This window comes from Megascapheus bottae, chromosome 2 (assembly GCF_031878675.1).
Source record: "Megascapheus bottae isolate mThoBot1 chromosome 2, mThoBot2.hap1, whole genome shotgun sequence".
NCBI classification, from domain to species: Eukaryota; Metazoa; Chordata; class Mammalia; order Rodentia; family Geomyidae; genus Megascapheus; species Megascapheus bottae.
Genome location: NC_143510.1, coordinates 68,424,072 through 68,442,415, shown reverse-complemented (window position 1 = coordinate 68,442,415; position 18,344 = coordinate 68,424,072). Strand labels below are relative to the sequence as shown.

Here is an 18,344-nt window from a genome sequence, read left to right as displayed (position 1 = left end):
AACTCAGGGCCTGGGCACTGTTCTCAGGCTTTCTCAAGGATAGTGCTCTGTCACTTGAGCCACAGTACCACTTCTGGGTTTTTCTGTGTATGTGGTACTGAGCAATCAAACCCAGAGCTTTGTGCACGCTAGGCAAGTACTCTACTACAAGGCCACACTCTCCACTCTTTAGTTCTTCTTGTTTTAGGTTATTTTTCAGAAAAGTTCTCACAAGTTCTTGTTTTTGTTTTGTTCTGGGACTAGGCTGTCCTGAAACTGCAATAAATTCTCCCATATTTTCTTCATAGCTGAGATTATAGTATGAACTAATATATACCTGGCTTGTTTGTTGACATAGGGTCTCCCTAACTTTTTGCCTGAGTTTACTAGATCTCCCTGATCTCTACCTCCCGAGGGAAAAAGAGCTATTTTAATGGATATATTTAGATAAATAAAATTGACATGAATATTAAAAAAAAAGAAATGCAAATCAAAACAACTCTAAGATTCCACCTCACTCCAGTTAGAATGGCCATGATCAAGAAATCTAATAACAACAGATGCTGGAGGGGATGTGGCCAGAAGGAATCACTACTATACTGGTGGTGGGAGTGCAAACTTGTTCAACCACTATGGAAAGCAGTATGGCAGTTCTTCCAAAGACTAACCATAGAGCTCCCCTATGACCCAGCAATCCCACTCCTGGGCATTTACCCAAATGTCCACAAACCAGCTTCTAGCACAATGATGCTCATTGCAGCATTATTTACCATAGCTAAGCTATAGAACCAACCCAGAAGCCCCTCAGTAGAAGATGCAGTATTTATACACAGTGGAATTCTATGCTTCCATCAGAAAGAATGGCATTGCCCCATTTGTAATGAAATGGAAAGACTGAGGGAAAAAATCATATTAAGTGAAGTAAGCCAGACCCAAAGGAACATAGGCTCCATGGCTTCCCTCATTTGTAATAATTAGTATACATCTAGGAATCTCCTAGCAGAGGATCAAAATAGCTCATGTACATAGGCTGATAATGGATGAGGCTAAGCAAATGAATTCCAGGATATGGAAATAAGAGGTTTGTCGTTGTGATTTTTTGTTCTTCATGTACTATGTGAAATTATTTCTTTTCTTTTTTCCCCTTTGATTTATCTCGTGTTGTTACTGTATCTGACTCTGGTAACTGGTATATTGTATATATATTTATTTGTTTATCTGAAACAGGGAAGGGAAGGGGGAAAACAAGATAATTTGGAGAGGGTGGGAGGAAGAAAAGCATAAGAAAAACAAGAAAATGGTATCAATATTCAAGATGTACCCACTACCTAACTGTAACCCCTTTATATATCATCACAATAAAGTATAATGAAAATATTGCAAATGATTTAAGTTCATAAGTGAAAAGCTATCAGAGAAAATGTGGAAAAGTGACATTGTATCAAAGAAAATACATTAAAATAACTTTTCCATTATCTAGCAAGTTCAACTTCCACTAAAATGCATTTTGGGAAAAGTAAAGGCCACTGACAAAATGGAAATTTGGGTTTTGCAACAGAGATTGCACAACTGTACATAGAAAATACGTAGAAGTTACTGATCCTCTTCCCTTATCCTCCTAAGAGCTAGGCTGCTAGCTATGCAGTACCATTAACAGCTCTATTTTTAAGCAGATTATAAAGCTCTTTTGAATATGAGGAAGCAAATAGATTAATCTTCATTTGACTACAAAGAACCATATAGTAACAGGAAATGAAAACTATTAAACAATTGAGCTCTCCCTTTTTAATTGAATGCAGATAGTTCTAATAACTTTTGAAGTATTTCTCGTAGAGCTTAGATTCCTTTGTTGAAAAATTATAATTGCTGGGACCAGGATTAATTAGTATTGTCAGAAGCAGAAAAATTAACTTAATATAGTTGTTAGAGCATTAACCTGAATCACATTCTAAGGCTCTACAATCCCCAGAGAGTGCGTTTGAGGAGATAAGACATGTCTTTCCAGTCTTTAGGGGAGCTTACGTGTTGACAATGGTAGCCTACCATCCGGCCCCCCAGAGACGCACCAGCATGTAGCCTGTAAAATGATTATATAAGTAAAATGATATATTCCGGGTTCTTGGCTGCAAAAAAAAAAAGAGTCCCATTTGAAATGGGTTGAAAAATGCTTTTAAAATTGTACTTATAGCCGGGGCACAATGGCTACTCGGGAAGCTGAGATCTGAGGATCAAGGTTCAAAACCAGTCCAGGCACTAAAGACCATGAGACCTCTTAACTCCAATTAACCTCTAGAAAAACAGGAAGTGGGGCTTGGCTCAAGGTTAGGTAACATTAGCCTTGAGCTAAAATATTTCTGCGACAGTGTCCAGGCCCAGTGGTTAGGATGGTAGCCTTTAGATGAAGAGCTCAGGGACAGGGCCCAGGCCAAGCTCAAGCCCCATGACCCAATTTAAAAAATAATTGTACTTATTTGGGCCCAGAGTTTTGCCTGGTGGTATATTGCTTGTCTAGCATTCACTAAGCCTTTGGTTCCATTCGTTGGTACCGCATACATAGAAAAAGCCAGAAGTGGTGGTGTGGCTCAAGTGGAAAGGCTCTTGCCTTGAAAAAACCTTAGGACAGTGACCAGACCCTGAGTACAAGCCCCAGGACTGGCAAAAACAGTACTTATTTACTAAATAAAATAAAAATAAAATTTAAGGGCCGGGAGTTTGGCCTAGTGGTAGAGTGCCTGCCTCGCATGCACGAAGACCCAGGTTCCATTCCTCGGTACCACATACACAGAAAAAGCCAGAAGTGTTTTGGTGGCTCAGGGTAGAACACTAGCCTTGAGGAAAGTCCAAGGACTGGAAAAAAAAAAATAAATAAAAAACAAATAAAATTTAAGCACTATGCAAAATATACAATATAGCATTTTATGAAAACTTTTGTCAAATGACATAGGCTAAAAATGGTGACAACAAATCACGTTTTGTTTGTCTGTCTGTTTCAGCACTGAGAACTGAACCTAGTGTTGTCCTTAAAAGCATACAAAGGTTTAGGACTTACTTGATGGTGTAGTAGAAGGACCAAAATTAGTGGGTCAAGTAGTTGGCAGAGAAAATGCTATTAAGACAGTCAATGAGCCTGGCACAGTGGCTTGTGCCTGTAATCCTACTCAGGAAGCTGAGATTTGAGAATCTCGGTTCAAAGCCAGCCCAGGCACTAAAATCCATGAGACTCTTACCTTCAATTAACCACTAGAAAATAGAAAGTGGGGCTGTGGCTCAAGCGGTAGGGCCATAGCCTTGAGCTGAAGAGCTCAGAGACAGTGCCCAGGCCCAGAGTTCAAGTCCCATGACCCCCCCCCCAAAAAAAGACAAAGGTCAAGATTCTTGGTGTATTTAACAACCATGTAAAAATCAATCTAGTTTCTGAAGAGCTATATTTAGATGGAGATGGGAAATTTTAAAGTCTAATGAGAAACACTACACAACACTAAAATATCTTCCAAAAGAAATGACATGGCAAAATTTGAAGATAAACAAGGGCATTTTCTATATGAGCATGTATTCCTGTGATAATCGATGTGTTGAAAATAAATACACTAGGAATTTCATTTAAATAGACAAAACATGTTTTCATTCTTTCAACAATTAGATACTATCAAATTTGTTAAGTGATGTGTAAAATTTCCTAATAGTTGCTGCCCCCTAGTGATCAAATATTTGAATGATTATTGTATGAATGAGCATGTGAACTTGGCCACACAAATGAAATGAAACTAGAAACTATTGCAAATGTTCATCTATTATGTAAGAATTATAGTATGCTTTTCAATAATGATGATGTCTAAATAGAAATGGAAATATTTAGCAAGTTGTAAAATACTATGGTTATTATAAAAGCAGTAGAATAAACTAAAATAATAATGATCATTAAATACAGCTAAGAAAATTACACGAAGAGAAATATTGCTTTTATAAATTTAGTAAAGGCTGAAAAATTTGTATCCTGTATCCACAAGGAACTTTCACTTGCAAGAATACCCTTACCCTTTCTTTATAAATACATTTTGTTATAAACATGAAAAAATTAGATTCCTCCAAGATTTAGTTTTGTGAGAAAATAACATTGCAATCTAAACCCTATATTTAAATAATATCATGTTAGATTTATGAGGTCTTGAGGTCATGCGACACTTTTATGAATCATCTAACAGGTTGATATGATGATTATTTCCTAATCTTATTTGATCTTGAGTCCCTTTACTTGTGAAGCAAGCTCCATGCTAAATATCTAGTATAAATTAGATAGTAATTTGGATTACAAAATATAAGCTAATCTGGTCACCAATGGTTACTCCCGGCAGAAAAATTAACAGAACCCCAAGTCTAAAATAACAAGAAAAACATTGGGCAGGAGGTATTGTTCAAGGGATAGAGTGTCAGCCAGATAAATAAACAAGTAAATACGTAACTGTGAGGCCATGCGTTCAAAATTATGGTACCAGCAAAAGGAAGCAAGGAAGTAAGGAAGTAAGGAAGGAAGGAAGGAAGGAAGGAAGGAAGGAAGGAAGGAAGGAGGGAAGGAAGGAAGGAAGGAAGGAAGGAAGGAAGGAAGGAAGGAAGGAAGGAAGGAAGGAAGGGCTTTAAAACTATGTTTTAGCAATTCACCAAAATTACAAAGAAAGAGATATATCATTAACTCTAAAGGAAACATTCTTACCATCTGGAGGAGTGAATACTGTAAGATTTGACTTGGGTCCAATCCCTGCACTGGTTTCTGCCGTAACGTAAACATCATACATTGTAAATGGTGTTAGGTTAGTGAATGCAAATCTAAGGTCTTTTGTGCTATTATCCAAAATCCGACCTACAAAAAAAAGAAGAAAAGAAAAAAAGAAACAGAAGATGTCTACAGATAATTAACAGTCACACAATATCTATCTATCTACCTGTCTATCTATCTATCTATCTATCTATCTATCTATCTATCTATACAGCCAAGAACAATGACCAGTAAGGCTATGCACTGAAATTAATTATAAATGAGTTATTTAGGAAATTTTATAAAATAGTAATTGATACCAATTTAAAACAATGTAAAGAGTATAAACATATTTTAGTGTTTAATAATTATTCTGTTAAATCACAAAGTCCTATTGTATTACCATATTATTTAGTTAAAGCCTGGCTCTCTTCTGAGAACATGCAGCCACCACAAGCAGCTCTCAAGTTACACAGCCTTCAAGCACCAGAGGGGTTGTTCCTCTGATGAGTGGAAATGTGTCTGCCCAGACAGTTCTCCATGCCTCCTTACCAAGCCTGCACCTTTAAATCCTAGAGTACCAACTCGCCCTCCAGTTACCACTACCACATTCTGGATGGCCTCACTCTAGATCTAATTTTCATTGTGTGATGCGTTTAATATCAGGAGTGATAACCGTTAAGCTATACGCTATTGTTTTAAATAATCTTCTCTGCCTTCTTACAGACACTCCTGCCTACATTACAAATCACTATTACTAATAACTACAAATTATCTACTTTTTCAAGTTCACTCACTTGTCTTCTGCCTCTTTTCCTTAACCGTACTTTAATTGTTCAGGAAATGGAAGCAACACTTTTCAGTCTACTAGAAATTCCAATCCATTGGTCTTACTATTTTATTTTTTATCTTATTTTCTTTGCTCTCTTTCTACTTGATGTTCACTAGTTATACAGTTTCAATGCCATTGTTAATAACTGGCTGCTTAGCTAAGCCTTCAAGTCCTCCTGAACTTCTAGTAGAAGGGAGCTATAGAAAAGTATTAGAGCACACAATTGATAGGACTGGAAGCAAAATCACATGCTTATCCTATTATTTCTCTCTTTTCTGCATTCATTTTTACCAACCATACCTTATTTGTTCCTAGGACAAACAAGCATTTTGACTCTACTACTTACTCTCATACCTAATTATTCTACTTCCTGTCCAGATTTGTTTTATTGCAGCCAAATTTAAGGGTTGTGTATATCTACTCTTCTAATTTTCTTCCCCAACTTTTCCTTATAGCATGCCAATAAGGTTTACCATACATACACCGTTAAAAACCACTCCTGCCAAGCTGAGTAATGATTTCATGTTAAGTACTGTCGTAACTATATGTGTTTTACTTGATCAACCAGTCTCACAAAAGAAAATTTACTTCAAGAAAGTCTTGAAAAATAGATTTTAAAAAAGAGATATCTGTGTACCCATGCCTGTTTCTGAATGTGGGGTGGGGTGCAGAAAGGACTATCGTTTTTAGGAATTGTACATATTTCAGAATTTAAGGAATATAAGCTATTCACAAATAATGGTTACTTGTGTGTGATTCATAGGATAGAAATTACAAAATGAAATGTCTTACAATTTCCAATCTTTTTCTATTTTTCAACTAAATGAAAAATGTATGTAGTCATGCTATTTCATCATTGTTTGAGTTAAACTTCTTTCACAGAACCACAAAATTTCAGATCAAAAGAATTTTTATAGCTGACTTAATTTACTCCCTGTAATACTTGAAACTCTTAAATCATCTGACAAGTGAATGCTCCAGTTCTGCTTAAAAAAGAGAGAATCTGTTACTTTATAAAGCTGCCCATCTTGTTCATTTTAATAGGCTTTATTTTCATGTTATTTTTATTTTATTTTAATAGGCTTTATTTTTATTTTATTTTATGTTCACAGTAAAAATGTACAGAAATTTTCTTCCTTATTTCCCAGAGAGCTTTGATGGTCAGAAATGGACTCTTTTCTAAGTAGAAAATTGATTTTAATTAATCAAATCGCACAGTTCTGTAAGCCAAGGTCGTCTAGTTCAAATGTTTGAAGATGCATATCCCTTTTCACAGTTATCTTGAGGATTTGTAAACCGAGAACATAACTAGTTTTTTTGTTCACATGATTAAAACAAATAATCTAAATGACCTCATCTTACTGATTACTTCCTTTGATTTACTCAAATTTTAACATGTTTAAAAAATAAAAGTTTGTCAAGTTTTGAAAATAATAAGAAGCAATTTTTGTTCCAAAAGTTGAACGCAAAATGGATTAAGACTTACCCGAAGGGCCATATAATTCCACTCTATAACTGAACTTGCCCGTTACTGTATTTGGTGGGTCCCATGAAATTGTAAAGGATTTTCCTGTAACATTGCCAGTTATGCAATTTTGTGGTGGTCCTTCAGGAACTAAAATGATTACACAAAAAATGAATATAGGATATTTATTTAAAATAAGGAATATAAACTTTTATTAAGAACATAAAATTTTTAAGAGAAAATACTACACTGAAAACCGAAAGCTCATAAGGATCACATAAAACTAACACTGTAAGGATTTTTAAATATGGAGATAACTCTACATTGGATGTTTGTTAAAAAAAAAAAGGAGACAGTTTCTGAGAGGTAAGGGATGAGTGTTATTCAAATAATCTATGACAAAATGAAAGAATTTTATATAAATAATTTATAACCTTATTATAACAAAAATGCAGTCATACCTGATTCTGGTGTTCTAACAATGGTACTATCAATATAGCCTGCTTCTGTTGTAACAGCCGAAACTTCAAAAAGATAAGTGGTGTATGGTCTCAAATGTGTTACCACAAAACTGATGGGCTCTTTCCACACAGAGCTGATCTTACTCCCTGCCAGTGTGCCTGGGGAGTGTGTGGTACGCGACGGAGGTGTAACTCTTGCAAGAGTGGGAGAAGGGCTGGTAGTGCTCCAAAGAAATGAATCACTCTTCTCCTAGTGAAGAAAACAAAGCTCAGTGGGAAAACAACATGCTGTCTTTGAGTAAAACAAGAAATATAACCCATTTCTTTTTCTGCATGCTATAAGGAAATAATGGTTATTCTGAGGAAAAAGAAGTACTAGTACTCTTCTGTGATGAAAAATGATAAAGCTACTAGCTCATAGTTAGCTATGGAAATGCATGCATATGAATGTGAATATAATCAAACCATATCCTAATTTAGAAAAGATAATGCCACAGTAATTGTTATATTCCTTGACAAGTCTTTCTGTGCATGACTAGACAACAAATCCATGAAAACAAATTCTCTGCAACTTCATACTTGACTATTTACTCCCCGAATGGCCCTCCCCTCCTGTCCCACAGAAATATAGCCCCCTTTTCCATCTCAAGGTTTGATAAAGAACCTTATACCTAGAATACAATACTTGCAACATAAAATCCCCATCTACCCTTCCTCTATGGCTGAGCCAAGTCTTAGCACTTTTGAGAGGTCTTTCCATTACTCTATAATGGGTAATTCCCAAGCACTCTAGCTACATGGCCTAAATATACCCGTTTGTAAAGAGTATGATACTGAGGACTGGTAGTGGAAGTGATACATTAAATAATAACCACTTGTGTAAAATGTGCAGTATATGGAGGCTAACAACTTGCTTAACGTTTCTGAGACATGGTAAGTAAATAGTCCAAGCTACTTACATTACATTCTGGTAATTTCCCAGTCAAAATGTCCTCCACTCTGATTGAGACATCTTTCACTACTATCCCACTTCTAGCATGTTTGACGCTAATCTTGAAGCTGGTAATTTTGCCATTTGGTTGCCGAGGTAAATACCAAATCAAATTGACTGCTGAGTAGTTAAAAGCCTCAACTGTGAGATTAACCACTTTTCCTGGAGCTGAGGAAATGACAGAAAAAATATACTTGTTATGAAACAAAGAACGACATCTATATACCATTGGGAAATCCAATTTCCATGTCATAGGACACTATCCATATCTATTGTATATAAAGTCTATCTCAGTGTAACTTCTGAAAATGTAATTGGCTATCACCTTAATTTTTTAAAAAAACTGAAATTAAAGCAAAAATCTATTTACTTCAAGGATATAGGACCAAAATGAGCATTAATGAACATTTCTATAAAGCTTTGGGATACATCCAGAATTCTGGCATATGGGTTTCTAAAGCAAAAAAAAAAATAAAATCTGAAAATTCTAGGTCAGATTGGACTATATAGTAAAACACTGTCTCAAAAAACATCAGTTGATAATTGGTAAACAAGTCAGGATAAATTTATTACTTCCTTAAATAGGTAGCAATGGATAAATTTCGTAGATCTTGCATAAAAGTAAAAGACCAAAATAATTAGCCAATCATTTACATTCAAAACATACATTTCGGGGCAGGGAGTTTGGCCTAGTGGTAGAGTGCTTGCCTAGCATGAACGAAGACCCAGGTTCGAGTCCTTGGTACCACATACATAGCAAAAAGCCGGAAGTGGTGCTGAGGCTCAAGTGGTAGAGTGCTAGCCTTGAAAAAGTCCAAGGACAGTGCTCAAGCCCTGGGATCAAGCCCAGGACTGGCAAAAAAATCCCCAAAACAAAAACAAAAACAAAAAAAAACACATTTCTAGAAATTTTGTCAAGATCTAGTGCCTAACATCAAGTAGACACCAAGTCAATTATGGGATTGTGAATATTGTACTCTAATTTTTAAAGAAACTGAAAATCAACTTTCTTCAAAATTTCCTTAAAATTTTCTATCAATTATTTATTACCACTAATAATAATAACAATAATGATAATATTCTGAATACTACTTGAGGTGGAATGAGAATTATATAAAGGAAAATTATGTCCAGTTATCTTTTTTTTTTTGCCAGTCCTGGGCTTGAGCTCAGGGCCTGAGCACTGTCCTTGGACTTTCTCAAGGCTAGAGCTCTACCACTTGAGCCTCAGCACCACTTCCGGCTTTTTTCTATGTATGTGGTACCGAGGAATCGAACCCGGGTCTTCATGCATGCTAGGCAAACACTCTTCCACTAGGCCAAACTTCTGACCCTGTCCAGTTATTTTATGGTAACTCAAAATATAAGAAATAGGCAAGATTCTCCAAAATTTAGACAAGTCATTGTTTGTTTGTGTCTTTTTGTATTTTTGTTTTGCTTTGAGAACGAATCTTCCCTTACCTTCCAACTGGCCTTTCCCTCATAGCACAGGCTAGCCTCATGCTTAAAATCCTTCTGCCTCTTTCACTGACAAGTCAATTTGAGGGAAATCAAAGATAAAATAGTATATAATGATAAAACTGACCAATCTTGAGATGACCAGAGTGTACATTATAATAAAATAAAAAACACCAAATTTGATTTGGAAAGACAATCCAAACAAATTATGAGATGGAAAGTTCTGGGAGGAGGGCTCTATGTGCATGATAAATGTTACATAGGAGTAATTCAGAAATTTTAAGCAAAATCATTTTAATGGAAAAAAATTGAAATTTCAAGTATTGCTGGGAATGATTACAAGTGGATGAAATAGTGGGTGGAAATTTCCTCCAAAGGAACTGGTAAAATGGAATTAAAAATTAGGAAATATAATTTAATAACTATGATACAAAAGATTTATTTCTAAATTTATTTAGAGTAGGTAAATGGAATAAAACAAATGGAAGATGCTATGATGCTGCGGAAATATAAAATTAAAAATATTACATTTACCTGAAGTAATGCTGCATGGGAAGCTGAGCTTTGTGCTTTGTGCATGTGTGGGCAGAATAACAATAATTAGTATATTAGCACTTTTTAATTTGTGTACATTTCTCAGGAGTATTTACATTCATAAAAATTACTTCCAGTAAAAGTTATTAGTGGACTTTATTATATAGGAATCTTTCTTAAACTTGGGTTTTATGGACCCAAAGTAATAAAAAGAAATGTACTTGGGAGAAAATATTAGAGATCACTAAGCAAATTGAGCATATTTATATTTTTAAAGATAGAAAGATGGTGCAAACACACAGCAAGTCAGAGACAGCCACTCCAGATGAGCACTGTCAACACTAATTTTGGAGTTTCTCTCTTTTGTCCCAATCATCATTTGCTAGGAGGGTTAATATCTGTAGAAATTATACCACTTGGTGGAAATATATAATACCAGAAATCCAAAAACCCTGTCACATTGAACTCACAATCTGTAAATATCATCCTTTGTCATGTGGCAATGTAAAGAAAAGAGTTAAAACTATGTTCCAATGGGCTAACATTGACATTAAAACTTAAACCAGTAAACATGGAACACATCAAATTGGATCAATGAAGGGGGGAAGGAAAGCTTGTTAAAAAAAAATGGCAATGTGGAGAAAAAGTGGACACTATACTATGACTTTGCTCTAGTGGGTAGAGTAGGCTGTATATAAAAGCAAGCCAGAAACCTGTAAGGAAGTTTTGGGCCTTCAAGCAGGATAAGTGCAAAGGGAGGAAGAAAAGATCGAAAAGGGTAGGATTAGGGAAGTATTTTGATCACATTTACAGGCAAGGAATTCTGATGGCGGAGAAGTATACTATAAGAGGAGTCATGGATAACTTGAGGGTTTTTCCTTCTAGTCCTCAGAAGACAGGCCATGCTTACATTTGCTGGTCATAACTGCAGACAGTGGAATGGTAGGATAACCATCAAAATCTCTGTTTCTCAAAAGTGTACTTTCACAAAATGCTCACAATGTGATATTAAATTTTTAAAGGTAGGATATGGAGTTATTGTATATGTGAGGTAAATTTGTTTTCATTAATGGACTCAATAGGCACACACACACATAGGGAAAGTGAAAATAAAATGCCCCAGAAGTATTTTACATGATATAACTGGGTAATTTCTATTATATGGATGTTAGTCTTAATTTTTCAAAGTTTCTACTGTTTAACTTTTGGAGTGATTTAAATTAACTATCTGAAAAGAGTACAAGGAACTGGGCATCCATGCTCAAGAGAATGTTCGGCATCTTAGCGTTAGATTCTTCTGATTCCATTCTATTTATTTTAAATAACAAAAACTCACATCTAAGTTAACTTAGAATAAACAGTGTGAGGAAATTACCACTTTCTGCAGTTTGGAAAAGAAATGGGTCACTGAACACTCCGATGCCAGCACTGTTTTCAGCAGCAACCTAAAGTAGAACAAAAGCATTAAATTTACTCCTGAAATACAAAATAACAAAAACGTTTGATGTATTCATATAATAAATACTAAAATTCAAAAAACTCTTCCAAGGTATACAGCAATAATATTATCCACAAAACAACATAGCAGATGTTCTGCTCAACAATTTGTAGCTAGGTAACTTGATTAGAGTTAAAAACACTTGCCTCCAGTCACATGTGAATCATGCTATATGAATTCAGTTGTAGTACTTGTTTGAAAGCTCAACCTTTCTCCTATATATCCATTCATAGAAGAAACTATGATTGCCTTGCTAGAAACTACGGTTGTTTTTCTGACAAATATAGGACTCAGTATTATGGCTTGTAGCTTTACAAATCAAATTAAGTAAATAAACATTCAGCAGAGTGATTTGTAAAAAGTAACTAGGCCTAACTAATAATTCAGACTACATAGTCCATATTTAAAGCCAGGTGGATTATTTTTGGAATAGAATAATATAGTGAAATATATTACAATAGGCAGAGAAAATGCCAGAAAGAGAATAAGGCTCTCAAGCATTAACAAAATACCATGACTGGAATTAAACAAATGTTGGTTTAATTGTAGTTCTACTACGTTCCAAGTAGCTTACTTGTGTCTAACTCTTCTAAAACACATTTTCATTTTCTTTCCATAGGAATAATGATGTACCTATGCAAGAGATTTCTCCAAGACTAAATGAAATAACACATGTAAAATTTTTAATAGGGTCTCTCCACAGGACTATTTATACTGTAGATATCATATGTACCACACCAAATACCTTTTGTAATTCTGTAATCACTAATACATATTTGAACACAGTAAATGTCAGAACATTGATTTATAAACTGTGAGATGAAACAGATAAAAAGAATGGTCACATCTGAAATAGAAGGAATAGAAGATACACTAGACCTCCTTGGCACAGGTCGAAACTTTCTTAATAAGGACCAAGAATCACAACAAATCAGAGAAAGGCTGGATAAGTGGGACTGCATTAAACTGCAGAGCTTTTGTATGGCAAAGGACATAGCTAGTAAACTAATCAGGAAGCCTACAGAGTGGGAGAAGATCTTCACCAACCATACAACAGATAAAGACCTCATATCTAAAATATATCAACAACTCAAAAAATTGAATCACTCCAAAACTAACCTCCAAAGTAACAACCATCCCATTAAAAGATGAGCCAAAGACTTAAAGAGATTCTTCTCTGAAGAAGAAACAAAAATGGCCTATAGACACATGAAGAAATGCTCAACATCTCTGGCCATAAAAGAAATGCAAATCAAACCAACTCTAAGATTCCACCTCACTCCAGTTAGAATGGCCAGGATCAAGAAAACTAATAACAACAGATGCTGGAGGGGATGTGGCCAGGAGGGATCACTACTGCACTGTTGGTGGGAGTGCAAACTCGTTCAACCATTATGGGAAGCAGTATGGCAGTCTTTTGAGGAAAGACTAAACATAGAGCTCCCTTATGACCCAGCAATTCCACTACTTGGCATTTACCCAATTATCCAGAAACAAGGACATACTAAATCCATCAGCACAACAATGTTCATTGCAGCACTATTTACCATAGCAAAGATATGGAACCAACCTAGATGTCCCTCAGTTGATGAGTGGATCAACAAGATGTGGTATTTGTACACAATGGAATTCTATGCTGCTGTCAGAAAGAACAACATCGCCCCATTTGTAAGGAAATGGAAAGACTTAGAAAAAATCATATTAAGTGAAGTAAGCCAGACTCAAAGGAACGTAGGCTCAATGGTTTCCCTCATTTGTCATAATCAGTAGAAACCTTGGGCTCTCCTAGCAGAGATTTGCAATAGAGCAAAACCTTGATACAAAAGGCCATATAGAATGACACTAAATGAAAGGATCTCTAGGATATAGAAACAAAAGCCATATAATGAATGATTGTTGTTCTTAAGGTACTATGTTATCTCTCATCTCTTTTGCTGTCCCTTGGTTATCTCATATTGTTACAGTATCTCACTTTGTTACCTGATATATCGGATATATTTGTATTTGGTTATTTGAAATTGGATAGGGAAGGGGGGGAAACAAGATGAGGAGTGGGGATGGGGGCGAGTGAAATGGGGACCAAGACATGTGAAAGGGTATCAATGTATGGGAATTAATGCACCATCTATCTGGCAAATATCATGTAACCCTTCTATTAATTACAATAAAAAATATGAAAAAAAAGAATTGAAAGGAAGACAATTCTAAAGTCCATAAAAGTATATTTAAGCAGAACTAGATTGCTTAAAATTCCCTTTTTCTTTAGCATTATATCATATTAAAATGTACTTATTTTCCATAGTAATATGCTTTAACATAATTACATCTGAATATGTTCATGCTCATAGAAAATATCCATATTATGTAATTTCCACATGTTAGGAAGAGTTGTCTTATTGTTGATGTTATTTTTTGAAGGTTTTTTGTTTGTTTGTTTTGTTGGACATGGAGCATGAATTCAGGGCGTGGGTGCTAATCTTCTTTATTCAAGTGTAGTGGTCCACCACTTTGAGCTACTGTGCCACTTTCAGTTTTCTGGTGGGTACGTGGAGATAAATGTCTCACAGACTTTCTGCATAGGCTGGCTTTGAACCATGATCCTGAGATCTCAGCCTGTTAAGTAGCTAGGAGTACAGGCATGAGCTACAGGCACCCATCTAATTTTTAATTTATGCCTGCGCATGAAGTAACTAGTGTAATTTTTTTTAATTTCAACTGCATAAAAATGTACTTTCTTATTGGGAGAACATGGATGTTGATGTATGCTATCCAGTGCTTATTTTTTTTGCCTTTAAGTCCACAAATAAAGATATTTCCAGGAAGAAAAACTGCTGATCACATCGATAGACACCTTTCACAGGTTTTCTCAATAATCAAGTATCTCTTAGGCATAAAGAAAATACATATGACATTGAGCATAGCAAGGAGCCAGAGATAGCTATTCTTTATTATCCACTGGAAATGTCATATTTATCTTATAAAAGTAAACATTCTCATGGGTTTCACATAAGCTCTTCTTTATTTCGTAATCAAAAAATGTTAAGAATTGCATATACAACAATGAAAATTATCTAGAAGATTCTCTGTTTTTATATTTCATATTGAGTCATAGTTATAATTTACTTTGAGCCATGGCTCTAGCCCTTTCTGCTCTAGTTAGTTTTAAAATATGGTTTTTCTAACCTTTTGGGGTATACTGTCATGATCCTTCTCTATACACATTCTCCCACAGGTGGTATGACAGATATTCACCACTACAATCAAGTTTTTTGAGACAACTTCTCATAAACTGTTTTGCCCAGGCCAGCCTGCAACCATGATCCTCTCAAACTCAGCCTCCCACACAGATAAGATGAAACATGTGAGCCAAGGTGCCTGGCTTTCAGAATATTGTTTTATAAATAATAAAGAAAATAAATAAATTGAACTGAATGGAATTTTATTGTTCTCAGTAAAATCAGCTTTTCAGAAGGTTTAAAAATCATACAATATTTTAATAACATACAAATGCAACAGAGTTAGGAAAAAAGCAGCAAAGCTCACTTTAACTTTTACCAAAAAGTAGAATATTTTCAGAATGAGATTGTGGCTCTGTGGTAAAGCATTTGACTAGCATACAGAAGCCAGTAGATTCAATGACTAAGATTTCAGAAATATGGCAATATTTTCATTTTCATTCAAAAATTTAAGTCCTTTATTCCAAGCTTAATTTATTCTCTGTAAATTGCACAGAGAGAAAAATGTACATACATGACAACATACACGGAGGTATATACAAATGGAAATGAAGAGAGACTGCAACATTTCACCCACTTTGAAAATTCCAGGTAGATGGTGAGATAGTGACTCCATCTATCCATCATCTGCTACTTATTTTTTTCATATATTTTTATTGTAATTAATAGAAGGGTTACATGATATTTGCCAGATAGATGATGCATTGTATGGAAATTAATGCATCATCTGCTACTTATTGAATTCAGTTCCAAGTCTTGACCCACGAGAAAAATCTTCCTCAATTTGGAAAATATATGAAATGATTACCTTAATTTCATAGGTGGTTCCAGGATTAAGATTCGTGAGAAGAACTTCCAGACTGTCTGGTTTTGCTCTAACTTGTGTGTACGTTGTCTGCATCCATGGACAGACTTCCTTGTATTTAACAATGTAAGACAGAATTCTTCCATTCGGGTTTGGTGGTGTGTTCCAAGAAAGAAGAATCCCAGCAGATCCAACTCTTTCCCCTGCTAGGAAGACTGGAGGCCCTGGCTCTATTTTGTAAAAATTATTATTGTTATTATTATTATTATAATTATTATATGTTATGTTATGTTAAAGGATCAAGTAATTCTTGCATTTCCAAAAATATCTGACAAACATATTTACAAAGGCAAACTTTCAAAATTTCTAGAAATGAATGTGAGTTTGTACTACCCAGAGCTCTATTACAAAATAAATGAATAACTGAACAAAAAATGGTTTGGAGAATACCAAAAACATTCTTTCATAAGAATGTAAAATATGGAATGCTACTAAATATTACATGCCAGATATATTTTGAATGCCAAATCAGTTTTTAAAGCAATTTAGTGGGAGGCCTACACACAGGAATTAAGTAAACAAGAAATAGCTTCACAAAGAGGATAGTCTCTTCTGAGCAAATGTAGTTGAGTTTACTTTCATGGCTTGGTATTATGTAAATCTTACAACTAACAGTATCTGATCCATTCCATTAAAAAAAAGAAAAAATAGAGAGCAATTATCTTTGTGCTTTGAAAGTCAGGAAGCTAAAGAACAAGTAAAAAGCAGGGTCGAAAAGTATCACTTTCTTAAGTTTCCATGTGGGTTTAGTTCTTCTAAATTGTTTTCTTACACATTGCCAATACAAGTATTTCTGTGCCATGAATACTCACTCCAGATACTTAATGAAAAACCAATTTAAGTCATATACTTACTTGTTATATTCGTTGCCACTGTCCTAACAGGTGAGCTATATGTTGTAGCAGAAATTGGAGAGACAGTTATGTCGTACCGTGTCCCAGGAACAGCATTAGAAACATCAACCTACAATATCAAGAACAAATAATTACATTAAAACTATTCCTAAAAGAAAAAATACAATCATACCTCCATCATTATATAAAAGGACATTTCAATATATAATTACACTGTTTACAATATCACCAAGCTCCACATTTTTTTATAAAACATAAATTTGTTGCAGAATGCTTTACCAAGGAACTGATCAAGCTAAAATAAGAACTCACTAAATATACTGTATTATTCAAATCTGAATCAGTATGTCTGTCTATCTCAGTTCATTGTCACAAGCAACAACAAATTAGGAGTCTTTAAAATATCTACAGCCTGTTGCTTGGCCCTTGTTTGTAAGAGTGCATGTAAAATACCTGTGTCTCTGAAGTTCCAATAAAAGATAAAAGAAAAATAACAAAAAAGTCCATCATTATTACATTTTTCAAGCAGTAGAATCACATGGATGGCTCTACAGTGAAATGTTGCCTGCATTAATGATTTAAAAACAGATCCGCCTGGCAAGTACACAATTAATGAGCCTGGATTACTCAATAGCTCTGCCCTTTCTTTGTTAAACTATTCATGAACTCTTGGATGGCTGGCTGTAGGTTCAGGGTAGAGTTAAGAAAAAAAGTGTAGATGTTGCTAAGGCAACAGTCCACTGATGTTGCAACTTATACTCATCAATCCAATCCAACATCATTTTATGCTTTCAAGAGAAACCCCTTCGAGGAGTTTTCATGCTCCGTAAGTTGCATAAGTACTTTCCTTCTAGGACTTAATATAAATGCACCAGGCTGGCAAAGTACCAGGATGAAAACTATACCTGATATTCTCCACCTCCAAGATCTTTGATAATAACAAAGCCAATGTTAGGAACAAGATCCACGTAATACCCCTCCATGTGGCCCGAGGGCAGGCTCCAGCGCAAAGAAAAGGAATGCGCAGAAATACTGACACCTTTAAACCTCTCCACTCTTTCCAGGTCTGACATTGGAAAAAAAAATAAAGATTTGAAATAGTTATTCTCCTAAGGTTCCAAAAAAATCAATAGTTCTAATACTCAGAGTTCAAATTGCTAGAAAGTACCGAGTACTATACATGATATCTGATTATAAATGGACATTAAGCAACTATATCTGCAATGATACATACTTTAGAAATATTATTATTAATATGTGTACTTGGTTATTTGAAATCGGATAGGGAAGGGGGGAAAACAAGATGAGAGGTGGGGGTGGGGGGAGGGAAATGGGGACCAAGACATGAGAAAGGGTATCAATGTTTGTGAAGTAATGCACCTTCCATCTGGTGAATATAATGCAACCCTTCTGTTAATTAC

The 18,344-nt window shown here is 35.1% G+C and overlaps 1 protein-coding gene across 1 annotated transcript in view; it reads right to left on the bottom strand.

The window, feature by feature from the left end:
• The window catches only part of Ptprq (protein tyrosine phosphatase receptor type Q), a 162,226-nt gene extending 144,793 nt beyond the window's left edge, over positions 1-17,433 (bottom strand). The window contains exons 1-8 of the mRNA XM_090357310.1: positions 17,377-17,433; positions 16,924-17,032; positions 16,013-16,239; positions 11,846-11,915; positions 8,447-8,646; positions 7,488-7,737; positions 7,048-7,176; positions 4,688-4,834 (exon numbers count right to left, since the gene is read on the bottom strand). Of these exons, the coding sequence (XP_090213436.1) occupies positions 4,688-4,834; positions 7,048-7,176; positions 7,488-7,737; positions 8,447-8,646; positions 11,846-11,915; positions 16,013-16,239; positions 16,924-17,032; positions 17,377-17,433 (1,189 nt within the window). The remainder of the gene's footprint in view (positions 1-4,687; positions 4,835-7,047; positions 7,177-7,487; positions 7,738-8,446; positions 8,647-11,845; positions 11,916-16,012; positions 16,240-16,923; positions 17,033-17,376) is intronic.
• Positions 17,434-18,344: the final 911 nt, after the last annotated feature.